General features: G+C 43.6%; 1 protein-coding gene across 1 annotated transcript in view; it reads right to left on the bottom strand.

Annotated features, from left to right (window-relative positions):
* The window catches only part of LOC124273077, a 65148-nt gene that overhangs the window by 7006 nt on the left and 39861 nt on the right, over window positions 1-18281 (bottom strand). Inside the window, 15 exon segments of the mRNA XM_046708290.1 lie at window positions 229-329; window positions 2714-2893; window positions 4063-4146; window positions 5298-5444; window positions 5447-5560; window positions 6879-7043; window positions 7655-7765; window positions 8264-8335; window positions 9021-9110; window positions 9112-9195; window positions 11016-11084; window positions 11086-11115; window positions 14125-14286; window positions 15038-15104; window positions 17032-17230. Of these exon segments, the coding sequence (XP_046564246.1) occupies window positions 229-329; window positions 2714-2893; window positions 4063-4146; window positions 5298-5444; window positions 5447-5560; window positions 6879-7043; window positions 7655-7765; window positions 8264-8335; window positions 9021-9110; window positions 9112-9195; window positions 11016-11084; window positions 11086-11115; window positions 14125-14286; window positions 15038-15104; window positions 17032-17230 (1675 nt within the window).

The following is an 18281-nucleotide window of genomic DNA, read 5'->3' on the forward strand; positions in this document are numbered from 1 at the left end:
TCCTCAGCTCATCATCATGTCATTGTAGCTCATAAGGTATAAGAAAACGGTATAAGAAGCTATACCAAAACATCGCTATTGTTAAAATAAAGAAGTTGATCATCCATAAAGTTGTGTCATCCCCATTTTTATTAGCACGGCATGGTCTGTGAGACATGGTCTGTGAGACATGGTTACAACATGAAACCCTTGGTAGAACTATTTAAGCATGGCACAGAGCCCACTGACCTTGACAGTCCACACTTGGCGCCGTCCTTGTCTTGTTCCATCACAGTCTGCAGAAGACTCTTGTACTCCTCCTGGAAGACGCTGTCCGTCCTGGCACACCACTGGAACATGAGGGTGGTGAGGTGTGGTGAAATTGGGTTTAAGGTCGTACTTGAGAATATTTCGCTCATATGACGACGTGCATGCGTGTGTATGTGCGGCTGCTTGTACTAGCCCAGACTGAAGCTGGCTTTATAGTGCTGGCCCACTGAGATACCATGCCGCAGTGAAGCATGAATACCCCACTCAGACACATTATACTGAATCCGAGCCGACCAGTCTTTGTTGTACCCATTAATGCCGAGAGCCAGGCAGGGACCAACAAGTACCATATTTTAATGTCTTTTGGTATGACACGGTCGGGGATCGAACCCACGACCTTCCGCTCAGATCCGGGCGGACGCTCTAACCACTACACCACGGAGGCAGTCAACATGAGGGTGGAGAGAAGGATGTTGAAAGAAGCAGCCAGCTACATTCCATCACACAGGAAGTGGGCCCAAATGTATTTATCTGCCCAAAAGATGACATGTGGTGTGGGTGGTTCAAGCTTAGGGTCCAACAAACACTAAGCTCAGAACGTTATTTGTGCAAAGATGTCATGGTCTTATGTTCCAAGCCCATGCTTGCTGTGTCTGTGTTTCTGGTGACATGATGGTAATGTCTGTAACCTGTATCACTTTAGGATTTCCTCTCTCATGCAGTGATAGAAATGAGATAATGATTGCAGTGGTTCTCCGCTCACTCACACACAGGCATAAATCACTTACAAAATTACTTACAAAGTCACGAACTCATACAATCACACATTTACTCACTCACTCATTTGTCCACCCACCTGTTCACACACACACACACAGAGCAGATCTCATCCAGCAGTTGTCGACAGCTTCATGTCAAATCTGGAGCATTGCAGGATGGACTCACTCACCCACCCACCATACACCTCACCCACCCACCAGACAGCTGACCCACTCACTAAACAGCTCACCCACCACCAGGCAGCTCATCCACCCACCAGACAGCTGACCCACTCACTAAACAGCTCACCCACCCACCAGACAGCACACCCACCCACCAGACAGCTCACACCCCCACCAGACACCTCACCCACCAGACAGCTGACCCACTCACTAAACAGCTCACCAACCACCAGACAGCTCACCCACCCACCAGACACCTCACCCACCAGACAGCTCACCCACCCACTAGACAGCTCACCCACCCACCAGACAGCTCACGCCCCCACGAGACAGCTAACCCCGCCCGACCCACCAGACAGCTCACCCACCCAGAACCCACTCACCTCATCCAGCTTCATCCTCAACCTCTTCCCCTCTGCAGTTGTCAACAGCTTAATGTCCATACTGGAGTGTTTCAGGATAGAAATACTCACTCACTCACTCACTCACCCACCCACCAGACACCTCACACACCCATCAGACACCTCACACACACACACCAGACACCTCACACACACCAGACACCTCACACACACCAGACATCTCATCCTCCCATCGGACACCTCACACACACCAGACACCACACACCCAACTGACACCTCACACACACACTCACCCAGACACCTCATCCTCCCATCAGAGACCTCACACACCCAACACACCCAACAGACACCTCTCACTCACACACCAGACACCTCACACACACATAACAGACAACTCACACACACACACCAGACACCTCACACACACACACCAGACACATCGCCCACACACCTGCCAGACACCTCACACACCTGCCAGACACCTCACACACCAGACACCTCATGCACACACACCAGACACCTCACACACACACACACACACCACACACACCTCATCCACTCACCAGGCAGCTCACCCACCCACCAGACACCTCACACACCCACAAGACACCTCACCCACCCAGAACCCACTCACCTCATCCAGCTTCATCCTCAGTCTCTCCCCCTCAGCAGTTGTCAACAGCTTCATGTCCATACTGGAGTGTTTCAGGATAGACTCACTCACTCACTCACCAGACACCTCACCCACTCACCAGACACCTCACCCACTCACCAGACACCTCACCCACCCACCAGACAGCCCACCCACCCAGAACCCACTCACCTCATCCTGCTTCATCCTCAACCTCTCCCCCTCAGCAGTTGTCAACAGCTTCATGTCCATACTGGAGTGTTTCAGGATAGACTCACTCACTCACTCACCAGACACCTCACCCACTCACCAGACACCTCACCAACTCACCAGACACCTCACCCACCCACCAGACACCTCACCCACCCAGAACCCACTCACCTCATCCTGCTTCATCCTCAACCTCTCCCCCTCAGCAGTTGTCAACAGCTTCATGTCCATACTGGAGTGTTTCAGGATAGACTCACTCACTCACTCACCAGACACCTCAACCACTCACCAGACACCTCACTCACCCAGAACCCACTCACCTCATCCAGCTTCATCCTCAACCTCTCCCCCTCAGCAGTTGTCAACAGCTTCATGTCCATACTGGAGTGTTTCAGGATAGACTGGAGGCGAGCCAGGTACGGCGCAACAGTCTTCAGGTAATCATCATCAGGTACATCAAGGCTGGGGAACGGGATGCTGTCGGGCACGGGATGCCACCCCTGGAACAACACGAGCCATGTGGGGATTTAATTGGTTTGTTGTTTAATGCTGCACTCAGCAATATTCCAGGTATATGATGGTGGTATGTCAATAATGGAGTCTGGACCAGATAATCCAGTGACTGACATCAAGGTCAATTATCTCCACAATTGCGAAACAATGACATCCAAGTCAGCGAGCATGACCACCCAGTCCCAGTTGCCGTATCTTACATGCATATTGTACTGCATGAACATATATTTAGCTAACACACTGTCATGAAATATGTAAAATATTGTAGGATATTTCAGTCAAAGCTAACGTGAAATAAGGACAAATTATCCTGAAAGCGTAATTCACAACTTTCACAAGTATTTGTTTGTTGACCTTTGTGTTGTGCAACTCCCAACCCAAATATTCCAACAATATGATGTCAGTCAGCAAATAAGAGAGCTTTGACCAGACAATCCAATGACTGGGACACAATGACCTGCCTAAACAAAATGAGCATGACTGAGTTAATGTCTGACTTCACAATCCCTTAAGTCACTTCCAACGACAAGCCTTGTGTGACAAGCATAGTCGCCTTATGTGACAAGCATGGTCGCCTTGAGTGACAAGCATGGTCCCTTGTGTGACAAGCATGGTCGCCTTGTGTGACAAGCATGGTCGCCTTGTGTGACAAGCATGGTCGCCTTGTGTGACAAGCATGGTCCCTTGTGTGACAAGCATGGTCGCCTTGTGTGACAAGCATGGTCGCCTTGTGTGACAAGCATGGTCGCCTTGTGTGACAAGCATGGTCCCTTGTGTGACAGGCACGGTCGCCTTGTGTGACAAGCATGGTCGCCTTGTGTGACGAGCACGGTCGCCTTGTGTGACAAGCATGGGTTGATGAAGACCAATTCTAACCCATAATTTCACTGATTCTTTCCAATTTAAAGATGGTCCAGAGTGAGTGAGTGAGTGAGTGAGTTTTACGCCACTTTGATCAATATTCAAGCAAAATCATGCCGGGGTACACTAGATCTGGGGAACTGAACCCAAGCCTTAGCGTGACAAGCGAACGCTTCAACAACTAGGCTACCCCACTGGGCCCCAAAGATGGTCCTGAGGTCCCTGTTACCTATCAGAAAAGTGAACAGGAGGCATGAAATTTCAAGATTAATTTCAAGAACCATGATAACTCTACCTGTTCATGTTCACACAGCAATCTGAAGCAGTATTTGGATGCAGCCAGTTTAGCCTCTGCCTGCTTGAGAACCTCTTGATTTTTCTGGAAACAAAGAAGTCAAATGAACAATAGTGAGAGGTTTCCTTAAATAACTTTTACCAAAGTAACTAAATGCCACTAACCGATAGACACCGATTCACCAATCTGACGATACGACCTTATCCACGATTTTAAAATCGCGGACCAAATTGTAGGATACATATTTTTCGCGCCTTTATCATAGCATTACCTTACCGGCAACGTACGCGCTCGCTGATTGGTCCATCTAAATAGTCTAGCCAATCACAAAAGCTGTTAGTTTCCAACCTATTTTTTAAGAAAAGCTAGCTACATCTCTTTATCGGAGCGGTCTGGTATAATTTTACTATCAAGACTTAGACGGAGATGGTAATAGCATAAAAATTTGAATCAATAAAGTTTTACAATAGGAATCGATACACGCAGGCATGTATCGCGTGTTTTATCGTCAGTAAAATGTATCGATGCATCGATACATTCGTGTATCGCGACACCCCTACTAACCAATGACACCATTCTTGTTGGAAACCTTGATGATGTAAAAATATGGACCAATTGTATGTGTTATGAATTAACTTGTATAATACCGATTCTCCAAAACTTCACCATGTGACTGCATCTTAAAGCCTAACTTGAGAGTTTGTCGTTTACATCGTACTGTGAGGAAAGTGACAAGTCATATACATCTTACTCACACCCATCATACCACAAATAGAGATTGTCATGTGTCAAACTGATTATATAAAACAAGTGTCAGAATTCTTGTATTTTCAAGAAATAAAGATAAAGAGATGAATTCCTAATGGTGTTACCGGTATATATATATCAGTACAGCAGACAGTACAAGTGTCACCATTAGATTGTTTCTCATTATTTCTTAATCCTTAAGGGACCGTTCATAATTTATGGCTTGGGGGGATGATGTGCGGTTGTGGGTGCGTGTGTGTCACCCATTTTGTTCTGGGGAGATCATCAATTTTGTAAATAGACATAGTTTTTAAAATTATGCTTAAAAATGGGGGGGGGGGCATTGATATGATATGCAGGAGGTTCACTTACTTTGTACATACATTTTAGGGGGTCACTCACATTGTACATGCTTCTCCATAAAATTCATGTAATTCTTCGATAGTTCAATGCATCGTTGCAGCACGAATAACAAGACACTACAATACCTTCTCAATCTCCTTGTAGATCTTGTTGATTGTCTCCTCTTGTACCTCCTCATTCATCTCCTTCGTCTCCTCCAACAGCTTCCTATACCCCTCCTCATCCCTGTCAGAATTCCCATCCAGTGCCTGTCTCTCCTCCTCCGTCAGTTGGGGGGGGTAGGGTTGATGTCCACCACTGCGAGATGGGGGTAACCTTCACCTTCCATAGTGTCTGCGTACGTCATCAGTTGACGCAGGAACTTCCTCTCTGCCAACTCCAGGACTTCCTGTAATGAATATGTAGCGTCCATAAAATTTATACAAACCTGGAGAGGTTATGAATTCTTTTAAGAAAAGTCCTCCTTGGGGTACGACAGCATGAAAAGTGAGGTACGAGTTACGCAGCCAGAGTTACCGGCTCTTGGCTGTAGGGGGCCCTGTGAGGGGCCCTTTAGGGGTGGTCTCACTAAACATAACGAGTTTTTTGTTTGGTAAAATATTTTATTGAAATATTATTACAACTGTCGTAGGTTTTTTAAAATGGACATTTTAATGCTTATATGTACCCCAAGGAGGACTTCTGAAAAACAATTCCAAGTCCTGCGCTGGGATTTGAATCATGGACCTTCTTATCTAAAGTCGGACACCTAAAGAGGTTAACCCCATCAACAAGCTGACAAGGCCCTGCTACAAACATAAACCCCAATTTTTCAAAAGACTAGTAATTTCAAAAAATGAGTACCAGTATTTCATTGCAAAAGTGAATGGTGGGGTAGACTAGTGGTTAAAGCGTCCGCTCTTTATGCCGAACACCCGGGTTCGATTCCCCACATGGGTACAATGTGTGAAGCTGATTTCTGGTGTCCCCCACCGTGATGTTGCTGGAATATTGCTAAAAGCGGCATAAAACCATACTCACTCACTCACTCATTTAAGAGGAACTTTTATATGTCATAAGGAGAAGCCTTATCCAGAACACATTTTTGGTTTCTTTGAAAAAAGGTGACAAACAAAAGGTGTTTCATGCTTAAGCCTTTGTGTATCACACTGAAGACCCATGTTCGATTCCCCACATGGATAGTGTGTGAAGCCCATTTCTGGTGTCCCTCGTTGTGATATTCCTTGAATATTGCTAAAGACAGCAAAAAATAATATCACTCACTGTCTGTAAACAATATAAGGATCCTCTGAGAAACCATACCACTATCGACCAAAAGCCCTTCTGGCTCGTGACTTTTCAAAATTAATTCATACACTGACTGACAGACTGACTGACTGAGTTTGGTTTTATGCCGCTTTTAGCAATATTCCAGCAACATCACGGCGGGGGACACCAGAAATGGGCTTCACACAGTGTACCCATGTGGGGATTCGAACCCGGGTCTTCGGCGTGACAAGCCAACGCTTTAACCATTAGGCTACCCCACCGCCCCAATTCATACACTGTTTCATGGCAGTTCTTTAATAGAAGACTTGGCCAAACAAACCAGGGGCTGATAGCAAGAGCAGATGGCATTTATCAGTCACACCAGACATTGTTACCAACCCTACCCACCCCTCCCCCCCGAGATTTGCCATGTACCCTGGATTAAAGGACTTCTTTACCTGGAAGGCAGTCTGTCGCTGGGTGTCTGAGGTCTGGTTCTCTGTGTCTTCCTCCTCCCTGGGGATGAGTTCCTGGACCCTACTCAGCACGTCCAGCAGCCCAGCCTCGTTATCATACTGCAGGTTGACTTTCGGACACTCGTGGCCAACCGCGATCATGCCGACCTGAATCATTGCAATCACTGAGTGAAGTAACTTTTTGTTCGTTTTGATGTCATTTTAAACCAAATCCAAATATTCTGTAATAGTGTAATCAATTCTGGTCTTGAAAATCCAGAGATCAATATCATGAGTAAATGGTCAGAGTACAATTATTCACAAGAGTCAACCACATCTGAGACAACCAGGCCCATTTAGTCGAATCTTGCAACCAGTATAGGTTCCTGGAAACCTATTCTCACCCAGTATCCCACAGTTAAACACGTGTACATTGTGTGCATGTTGCTTGGGATCTCTTCCTACCCTGAAATCCCAACAGGAAGACATGTCTACATTGCTCGGGAAATCTTCTTACTAACAATCCCTGCAGAAAGACCAATAGTCATTACAATGAAACATCAACACTTTAGCAGTTTGAGAACACACAAGGTGCACGCATTGCTCTCATCCGATCATTAATAATTATTTTATTCACTCATTTCAAAAGAAACCAGTTGTGACGACCTACTTGATTTTTCTTTTCCCACATAGCTGTCTTTGTTTATGATTCAATGTTCTGAATTCATTGACCTTGACCATGAACTTGACCATATACATGACCTTGACCTTTGACTTACCTCTGTACTCTCCCATTTGTAACTGGTTCCGACAACAACAAGGATGACAGGAATCTTCAGTGTTGAGATGGCAAAGCGGAATTCCATTTTGCAATTCTTCGACTCTGCGTACTGAAATGATAAATGGTTCATACAAAATGTTCTGAGAAATACAATACTACAGTGGAAATAATCTTATTATCCTGATTTAAATTAGAAGACTTTTGATTGGTTAATAGCCAAAACATATGAAGCCAAACTCTGAAACGAATAGTATGGATGACCTTGACAGTTTGTGACCTTTGACACTGAAATCCACCTCACTTGGAGAATTCAATATATTATCACAAAGCGGAAATAGATTGGACCTAAAGATATAGCCTGAACAGTGGTATTATTTAGAATTGCAAGTCCCTGATAATGTTTTTTTTTAAACCTACAAGAGTTATGTCCCTTAGAATACATATCAATACTGTTCAGTGAAATACATCAACAATTAAGATGAAACACATTGTGTCCCATACCACATCAGAAACAGATGAAAACGATTCCAGAATACACCACTACAATCATCATCATCATCATCATCATCATCATCACCATCACCATCATCATCATCATCATCATTACCTGCTCCGAGACACAAGCAATCATGACCTTGCACTTGCGAAGGCCATCAGCAATGTCCTCAAAGAAACCCTCCTGCAAGGACAACAAACCCTGTGATTCCAACAAATAATGGAAGGCTTGACAATGACGTGTCTACTGTTCCTTTGGACTGTGACAGTTTTAAAAAGTGACTCAGTGAATGAGTTTAGTTTTACGCTTCTTTTAACAATATTCCAGACATATCAAAATATCCACAACCATCCAGCAAATCCTAGCAAGATCACAGTGGACATATAGTTCCTTGCCAATATGAACATATGGTCGAATCTGACACTAGACCCATGCCTGCCCTAGATCAAGACGACTGAAGAATAAAAGTTAGATTCAACTTTGTGTCACAGGTTTATACTGATACGGTCACCTGGTGATCCCTTTGCTTTGCTATTTGACAAGCCTGATTGCTTCAGTAATTCTGAATTAAAGGTGCCTGCACAATGAGGACACCCCGAAATCTGTGATGGGACTCAATCCAAGAAAAGTACTTGAATTTGTACTTTCCTGAGGAAGTGTAATCCCAAATATATCATATCTTTAAACATACTATGTTTACAATACACATTGGGGTTAACTCATCATATAACTGCATTAAACTGAATTAACTATCAAAATTTTGCATGAAGTTTGAAATGTGAATACAGTGAAATTGAAAGAAATACATATCAGTGACTTAAAACATCTGTGGGAACCCTGTCTGCCATTGCCAGGAACTATTCCAAACCTGTCCCATCCTCTCAATGTCCAGCCAGCACTTGATTCCCTTGGCTTCCAGGAACCGCTTCAGTCTGCGAGGGTCACCCCAACCCAGCGCCCGCCCCCGGCTTCGCCTGGGACCCTTGCTCCACGGCCTCCTTCGAGTTGCACCAGCAGTAGCTGATAAAGCACTTGGGGAAGTCCTGTCTCTGAAATACAGTAATATAAGGTCAGCATCTATGTATGATAAGGGGTGGTGTGGTAGCCTAGAGGTTAAAGCGCTTGCTTGTCACGGCAAAGACCTGGGTTTGATTTCGAACATGTCTGAAGCCCATTTCTTGTGTCCCCCCATAGTGATAGTGCTGGAATGTTGCGGCGTAAAACTAACACTCACTCATTGTGTGATGAAGCAACAGGCATTGTCTTAGAATATCACAACCAATCTATCATCATAAATAATTCCGCCAAACTAAATCACAACTACTTTACCAGTTAATATTTTCCTCAAAGCTTCCAGCCTCATTCCTCATTACTGTTTTCTCCGAGCACTACATAGTAAAAACACCTTCTAAAGAATCTGAACCATCTCAGCATTTTTAGCATCATGCATTTTCAATAAGGCTCAAAACAATTGGCAGGAAATGAATCCAAAGTATTTACTTCAAGGAACTGAGATAAAGTACCCAGATACTTGAGGATGTATATTCCTTTGATAAGACATGAGTGAGTTTAGTTCTATGCCGCTTTTAGCAATACTCAAACAACATCACAGCAGGGTACACCAGGGCCCCTATTCTCGAAAGGATCCTAGCCCTAGGAACTTTGATCAATGTCAAGGCCAACTTGATAGGGGCAATAACTCCTGTTTACTTCCTAGGTGAATTTTCAGTTTGTGAGATGACACATAATGAGAGTTCAAGCCATGATTTTCATAAAAAAAAAAAAAAATGAAAATATTTTTGCACATATCTTATTGATTTTTTGGGAGACTTTCAAACTCTGAAGTAAAAATGTTATTTCCTTGTCAAATAAATGAAAACTTCAAAACTACTATAATGTGATGAAAATATCGAATATATTAACATAATACATTTTAACAATACTTTTGTTCTGGAAGTATGGTAATTCAAACAAATAGATATTAAAAAATCTTATTAAATATTTTAAATCCATTAAGGTACTAATTCACTCTATTTTTCTGGATACAATATGTGTATTTTAATTATAACTATAATTAATTATAATTTCTTCTAGATCTACTAAGTCCACCAAAAGCTGAATTTCACCTCATTCAAGCTTTTTACTAGTCTAGTCTTACCATTTATCTTGTAAACGAGATTGTAGTTGCCTTTATACATTTGCATGTGTGTTATTTATAGAACGAATGATATTTAGGGGAATCCCCAACTTAATGAATGTGTTTCTATCTCACCTACTGAAGAGCTCGTTATCCTAGCTAGGATCGGAAGCTCAAGTTAACACAGGGATAGGATCATTTCGAGAATGGGTCTTATCCTAACGGTAGGATGTCCTAACTCCTGTCCTAACTAGTTAGGATCTGTCTTAGCTGGGACACTTTCAAGAATAGGCACCCTAAAATGGGCTTTACACATTGTATCCATGTGCAGGGGTGGAAATAACTTTGAAATTGCTAATGTACTCCCGGTACAGTGGCACATGTGAAATCACTTGCCCTGATAATTTTCCCACTATACCGACCGTTTTCTTGTTGGATTTTTTAAATAAACAACATAATTAACATTGGGAAGTCAACTGGACGCCGGTACAGTGTGACAACGAATTTGTTTGCCCAACAGAAAAAAACACTGGACTCGGACGTCGGGCAATGGGTTATTTCCATCCCTGATGTGGGGAATCAAACCCGGGTCTTCGGCGTGACGAGCAAGTGCTTTAACCACTAGGCTATCCCGCTCACCCACCCGAGGCAAAAAACCCAAAGTAATATCAGTAAAATGCATTTTGATTCCATCAGAGATACAGACGTCTCTGACAGATGGGCAACACGTACCTTCTTTAAATGCCCGGCCTTGACCTTGACAGCCTCCTGCAGCTCCTTCATCTTGTTGTCGAAGCGTTTTCGTTTCGTAGATCTTTACATAAACCTACAGGGATGGATTGAAACAGGATACAGTGTATTGCAAGTCCTGATCTGCATGGTGTAATCTTTCAAACATCTACATAACACAAAATTCTCGATTCTAACCAGGCAAGCTAAACGAGAAAATAAAGAACGGGTTACGAATTACAGATTATCTGTCCTAAGAGAATGAATGGACGCCCCTGCCGATTGGTACCTATCTGGTTCCAGTCTGTCGCGGTCAGTTAACCATGAGTGAGGTCAGTGGGATGAACTCGGGATTATATTAATAAAATCGCTTTTTACAACTGTGAAAATACTCTCGGCGAGGGTACAGTGATATTGTTGATGTTCCAGAGCTGTCGAACGATACCAGACACCACACGATTCGCCTCGCATGTTATTCATACGAAGCTTCAAAAACGGAGGTATTTCCCGTTGTTGTGTCATGTTAACGAGCGGATAGCCTGATTACATAAAATTGAAAATATAAAAGAAAAAGGCACGGGCATGTTATGACATGTCACAAATGGAAAAAAAATCGCTACAGTTTTTGCTTCTTTCGTGGTTTATCAGGACATTATAAATGTAAGCTTGCATTTTCATTTAAAAAATAAATTTATTTAAGTTGTAGTTGTATTATTTCAATTTTATCATAAAAATAAACTTCATATTTATCAACATGATACAGGTAATGTCTGTGAATGTCTACATCTCTACAATCCAAGATGGCGGTCAAATGTGAATAACGAACAACGGATATAGCGTACTAAATTTCTTGGTCCCTTGGAGTTCGTTATATCCGTGTTCTACTGTATATGTTTGTGGAAATTAAGACTAATGCCAATTTTATGGTACTAGTAAACTGAGACACCATGCCCAAGTATAACATGGATACCCCACTCTGACAAAGTATCCTGATTCTAAATCAACCAGTCCTTTTTTATCCCCTTAATGATCAGTACATGCCAGGGTAACAACAAGTACCACCTTCAACAGCTTTCTGAAGTCGCTGGGGATGAAACAGACATTCCAACTTCTACACCACAGGGGTGGTTGTTGCTACCGGGATTTCCCGTATTTAAGCCCACTTGAAATTACGCCCATGGGCTTAAAAACGGCCTAAATTAAGATTTCAACTTTGATTGTTTAGAGTGACATCCCTTTGCAAAGCACATGGCAAACGCCAGCATATATTACGTTTGTAGTGCAATTAGAGTTTTTCACGTGTATAGAACGTTTGTAGTCCCAAAAGAAGTCAGGTACTCTATACTCAAATAGACAATCTCAATCCATATGACTCAAACGCAGTCGCAATAAATGATAATATCATTATTAAAGTTCATTCTATTTTACTGTGTCTTAGAATCATTTTCTTCAGTTACAAGCATTTCCTGAATTTAAGACCTGGGCTTAATTATGGGCTTTATATTTGTTAACGAGTGGGGTCATTTTCCGCTATTTAGCCCAGGGCTTAAATACGGGAAATCCCGGTATCAGGTCAATCCTCACTTGTCAGGTCAAATGATAATTGGAGTCACCCAGCACATGAACTACATGGGTTATCTCCCTTGTTGGTCATGATACCTGCATTAAAGATTTATGGCAGTCATTGTGTATTGTGATATGTGCTGGCAGTGACAGAGGTTTGAGAAAACAACAAGTGTTTGCCACTGATGTGGCAATGTCCCCCGCCGCTAAAGAATGGAATATCTATATTTACTACTTTTTATTTTTGGGTCACATACAAGATGCCTGAAATGACTGTTGTCTGCATAATCACCCAATGTAGGCTGTCAACATACTTGAAAACATTGGGTGCAATGTTTTATGAGATATCGCCTTTAAAAAGCGGTCAAAGTATCGTGGTGACCTTGAAGATAAGGTCAAGGTCACCCAAATAAACTGGGGTCTGCGTAATACCTCAATGTAAACTGTCAACAAATTTGAAGACAGTGGGTACAACAGTCCATGAGATATCGTGTTAACAAGAGTTAAAAGTGTGAAAAGTGTCGTGGTGACCTTGAAGATAAGGTCAAGGTCACCTAAAATCAACTGGTGTCTGCGTAATCCCCCCAATGTATGCTGTCACCAAATTTGAAGACATTTGGTACAACAGTCCATGAGGTGCCGTGTTAAGAAGAGTTTGAAAAGTGTTCAAAATGTCGTGGTGACCTTGAAAATGAGGTCAAGGTCACCTAAATAAACTGGCGTCTGCGTAATCCCCCAATGTATGCTGTCAACAAATTTGAAGACACTGGGTACAACAGTCCATGAGGTGCCGTGTTAAGAAGAGTTTGAAAAGTGTTCAAAATGTTGTGGTGACCTTGTAGATAAGGTCAAGGTCACCTAAAATCAACTGGTGTCTCGCGTAATCCCCCCAATGTATGCTGTCACCAAATTTGAAGACATTTGGTACAACAGTCCATGAGGTGCCGTGTTAAGAAGAGTTTGAAAAGTGTTCAAAATGTCGTGGTGACCTTGAAAATGAGGTCAAGGTCACCTAAATACACTGGCGTCTGCGTAATCCCCCAATGTAGGCTGTCACCAAATTTGAAGACACTGGGTACAACAGTGCATGAGATATCACGTTAACAACAGTTTGAAAAGGGGTCAGAGTCGTGGTGATCTTGAAAATAAGGTCAAGGTCACCCAAATCGTCTGGTGTCTTTGTAATCCCCTAATGTAGGCTGTCACCAAATTTCAAGACATTGGGTACATAAGTTCATGAGATATCACGCTAACAAGAGTTTGAAAAGTGGTCAAAGTGTCGTGGTGACCTTGAAAATAAGGTCAAGGTCACCCAAATCGACTGGTGTCTGCATAATCTCCCAATGTAGGCTGTCACCAAATTTGAAGACATTGGGTACAACATTTCATGAGATATTGCGTTAACAAGAATCGGGACATACATACGGACGTACGGACAGACGCCGCTGAATACAGAGTCCCCCGTTCCGCGTTGCGGCGGGGGACAAAAATGTTCTTGGTGTAGTTTCTGTCTGAATTTCTCACACTGTGTTGCTAAACTTACGTGATCTGCAAGTAGAAGGTTAAGGTCAGATTTCTGCCATCCAATCGTGTCTCCGACCAGCGCCAGGAGGAGAGGTTTCTTCAGCGTCTCCTGACAGTACACAATCAGGTTGCGGCACTGCTCGGTTTCGATGAACTCGTCGGACATCCCAACAACCACCACCTGTCAACAACAGGCTGAATAAATCACAGGAAACAGACCTCTGTCACATCCAAAACCATCCCTCCAGACACCTTCAGTGTCAGTGCTACAAGATCTTATTGTTCTTATAGATTTTTTTGTGGGTTTTTTTTATGTAATGGACAGCCTGCAAATACAGTTGATATTCTCAATGTCTTGAGAATGCCCTGAACTTTCAACCTTCACCGAAGAGTGTTGCATCATCAGAAATTTTAAGCATCCTTCTTGTATAAATTGAATTTTGCTTTTGCACTGGTCATAAGTCATGATTCTTAATGCTTGAAAATTCAATGACATGAAACAAAAATGCATAGGTTTCATTTCGTAACCCCAGGGCCAGCATGGCAGGTGATGCAAGGGAGTGCATGTCATGTCGTGTTGTGTTATGTCGTGTTGTGCCGTATTGTGTCGTGTGATGTTGTGACATGTTGTGTCGTATTGTGTAGTGTCATGTCATGTCATGTCATGTTGTGTCGTATAGTGTCATGTCATGTGTTGTGTTGTGTCGTATCCTATCATGTCGTGCCTCATCATATTTTGTCATGTCATGTCATGTCGTGTCATGTCTTCAGTTGTCTTCATGCCCATGGCCTTTCTCTCACTCACTGTTATCAAATTTCTTTTACTCTGTATCCAGTAAAAAACCGGAGGTACACATTACATAAGGAAATAACATGTGACAAAGTTTAAAGAAACAAATAAAAAATGTGTGGCCAAGTTTTTAAAACCCTACCTGTGCTGCCTTCATGGACAGAGTGAGGGTCTCCATGTCCGTGGTCTCTGGGGTGTCGCAGAATGATCTGTAAATGACATACACAGTGTATAACTGAGTGTTCTGGTATTCTTGTTGATGAGTATTAACATATAAAAAGACATGATGGCTGAAGGTTCTGTAAGCTTTCTAAGATCATCTTTCAGTTTGTAAACAGTAATAACTTGTATCTTCAGCATGAAACCTACAGCTAACCAGCTTCAGTTGCTGAGATATTGTAATGTCTTTCGTTTGTGGTCAAGGTCACTGATGACGCCAAAAAGGATTGTCATGCAATGTCATTACTGGGATATCTCCTAGGAGATACTGCTTGAACTCATCCTATCAGTGAGTGAGTGAGTGAGTTCAGTTTTACGCCGCTTTTAGCAATATTCCAGCAATATCACGGCTCGGGACACCAGGAATGGGCTTCACACATTGTACCCCTGGGAAATCGAACCCGGGTCTCCAGTGTGACAAGCGAACGCTTTAACCACTTGGCTACCCAACCGCCCTCTCATCCTATCAGGTACCCTCCATAGCCTACCAGGTACCCATCATCCTATCAGGTACTCTCCATAGCCTACCAGGTACCCATCATCCTATCAGGTTCCCTCCATAGCCTACCCGGTACCCTCCATAGCCTACCAGGTACCCATCATCCTAACGGGTACCCATCATCCTATCAGGTACCCTCCATAGCCTACCAGGTACCCATCATCCTATCAGGTACCCTCCATAGCCTACCAGGTACCCATCATCCTATCAGGTACCCTCCATAGCCTACCAGGTACCCATCATCCTATCAGGTACCCTCCATAGCCTACCAGGTACCCATCATCTTATCAGGTACCCTCCATAGCCTACCAGGTACCCATCATCCTATCAGGTACCCTCCATAGCCTACCAGGTACCCATCATCCTATCAGGTACCCTCCATAGCCTACCAGGTACCCATCATCCTATCAGGTACCCTCCATAGCCTACCAGGTACCCATCATCCTACCAGGTACCCTCCATATCATCCTACCAGGTACTCCATCATCCTACCAGGTACCCTCCATAGCCTACCAGGTACCCATCATCCTATCAGGTACCCTCCATAGCCTACCAGGTACCCATCATCCTACCCAGGTACCCTCCCAGGTACCCATCATCCTAGGTACCCATCATAGCCCCAGGTACCCATCATCCTATCAGGTACCCCATCCATCAGGTACCCATCCTACCAGGTACCCATCATCCTATCAGGTACCCCTCCATCCTACCAGGTACCCATCATCCTATCAGGTACCCATCATCCTACCTACCAGGTATCATCAGGTACCCATCATCCTATCAGGTACCCTCCATCAGCCTACCAGGTACCCATCATCCTATCAGGTACCCTCCATAGCCTACCAGGTACCCCATCTATCAGGTACCCTATCAGGTACCCTCCATCAGTACCCTCCATACCAGGTACCCATCATCCTATCAGATACCCTCCATAGCCTACCAGGTACCCATCATCATCCTATCAGGTACCCTCCATAGCCTACCAGGTACCCATCATCCTATCAGGTACCCTCCATAGCCTACCAGGTACCCATCATCCTATCAGGTACCCTCCATAGCCTACCAGGTACCCATCATCCTATCAGGTACCCTCCATAGCCTACCAGGTACCCATCATCCTATCAGGTACCCATCATCCTACCAGGTACCCATCATCCTATCAGATACCCTCCATAGCCTATCAGGTACCCATCATCCTACCAGGTACCCATCATCCTATCAGGTACCCATCATCCTACCAGGTACCCATCATCCTATCAGGTACCCTCCATAGCCTATCAGGTATCCATCATCCTATCAGATACCCTCCATAGCCTACCACGTACCCATCATCCTATCAGGTACCCTCCATAGCCTACCAGGTACCCATCATCCTATCAGGTACCCTCCATAGCCTACCAGGTACCCATGCAACTCACACTTTGTTCCCGCCCTCACGAAGCCCCTCTATGATGGTTCCAGGATGGACTCTCTTGTGCTCCATGTCCAGAGAGGGGACGTTCTTCCTGGAGTAGCAGAAGAAGATGCTGATGGAGGTGTCCTCCAAGTCCTTCAACTCCCGGACTGTCCGGCCCAGGTGGTCGTCGAAGTCGCTGTTTCGGTCTGGTGGCATAATGGCTGAAACATTCACAGATTAACTGAATCATTATCACAACTTTTTACGTACAATTGACCTCCTTCTTCGAATATTTCAAAGAGCATCATGTGACTTGTTCAATATTTGCTTAATCATGGTTCCAACTTTCAAGGCCTTAGGAAAGCTTTCAAAATGTTTTATGGCTCCAACATGGACATATTTACCGGTAACTTAAAATCAATATCACATCATTCTGATGTACAAGGATAATCTTTCAAAGATTTCAACTCCAGAGCAAAGTTGACTTAATCATATTTACACCATTAAAACTTCTTTGAGTGGCATTTTTAGAAGAGTCAGAAAAGGACAAACTTTATGGATGAACAGTTTCTTTATTCAGGTGATGCGACGTTTCAATACATATCCTTCAGGGGTAGATACAGAGGGGGGTAGTTGAGGTGCTCCCTCCACTCCCTCCCAAAAAATTACCCTTAGGTGCATTTCCCCCTAACCTTCAGACTTCATGATATATGTGCACCCACTTCTCCAAAATACTGGATCCACCATTGTCCTTGTATCGTTGTATCTGCTTGACAACGATGCAAGAATCTGTATCAAAACATTGCAACACCTGAGTGAGTGAGTTTAATTTAATGCCGCACTCAGCAATATTCCAGCTATATGGCGGCGGTCTGTAAATAATCGAATCTGGACCAGACAATCCAGTGATCTGCATCATCTGAATAAATGTTCATAAAGTTAAATGCCCTTATCTACACCGTTAAAGGCTTTAGGAAAGCTTTAAATGTTTACTGGCAGACCAGAGGAGCACAGGTTCAACTTTCATGCATCTGTGACAAGAATCTAGGATTGATGGCATGGTTGATTGCATATCAACTTACAGATGTATTTGATGGTGTCAATTGTTGCTCGTGACATCAGTCACTGGATTATCTGGTCTATTCACAGCTATTTACATGCCTTCGTTATAAAGCTGGATTGATGGTGTGACCATCTTTGATAATCTCCAGGGTATACGTTACGATCACTCTCCACTATACCCTGGATGCATCCACGGCTTGGCCCAATGAT

This window comes from Haliotis rubra, unplaced genomic scaffold (assembly GCF_003918875.1).
Source record: "Haliotis rubra isolate DU_JTF1 unplaced genomic scaffold, ASM391887v1 Scf176, whole genome shotgun sequence".
In the NCBI taxonomy this organism is placed as follows: Eukaryota; Metazoa; Mollusca; class Gastropoda; order Lepetellida; family Haliotidae; genus Haliotis; species Haliotis rubra.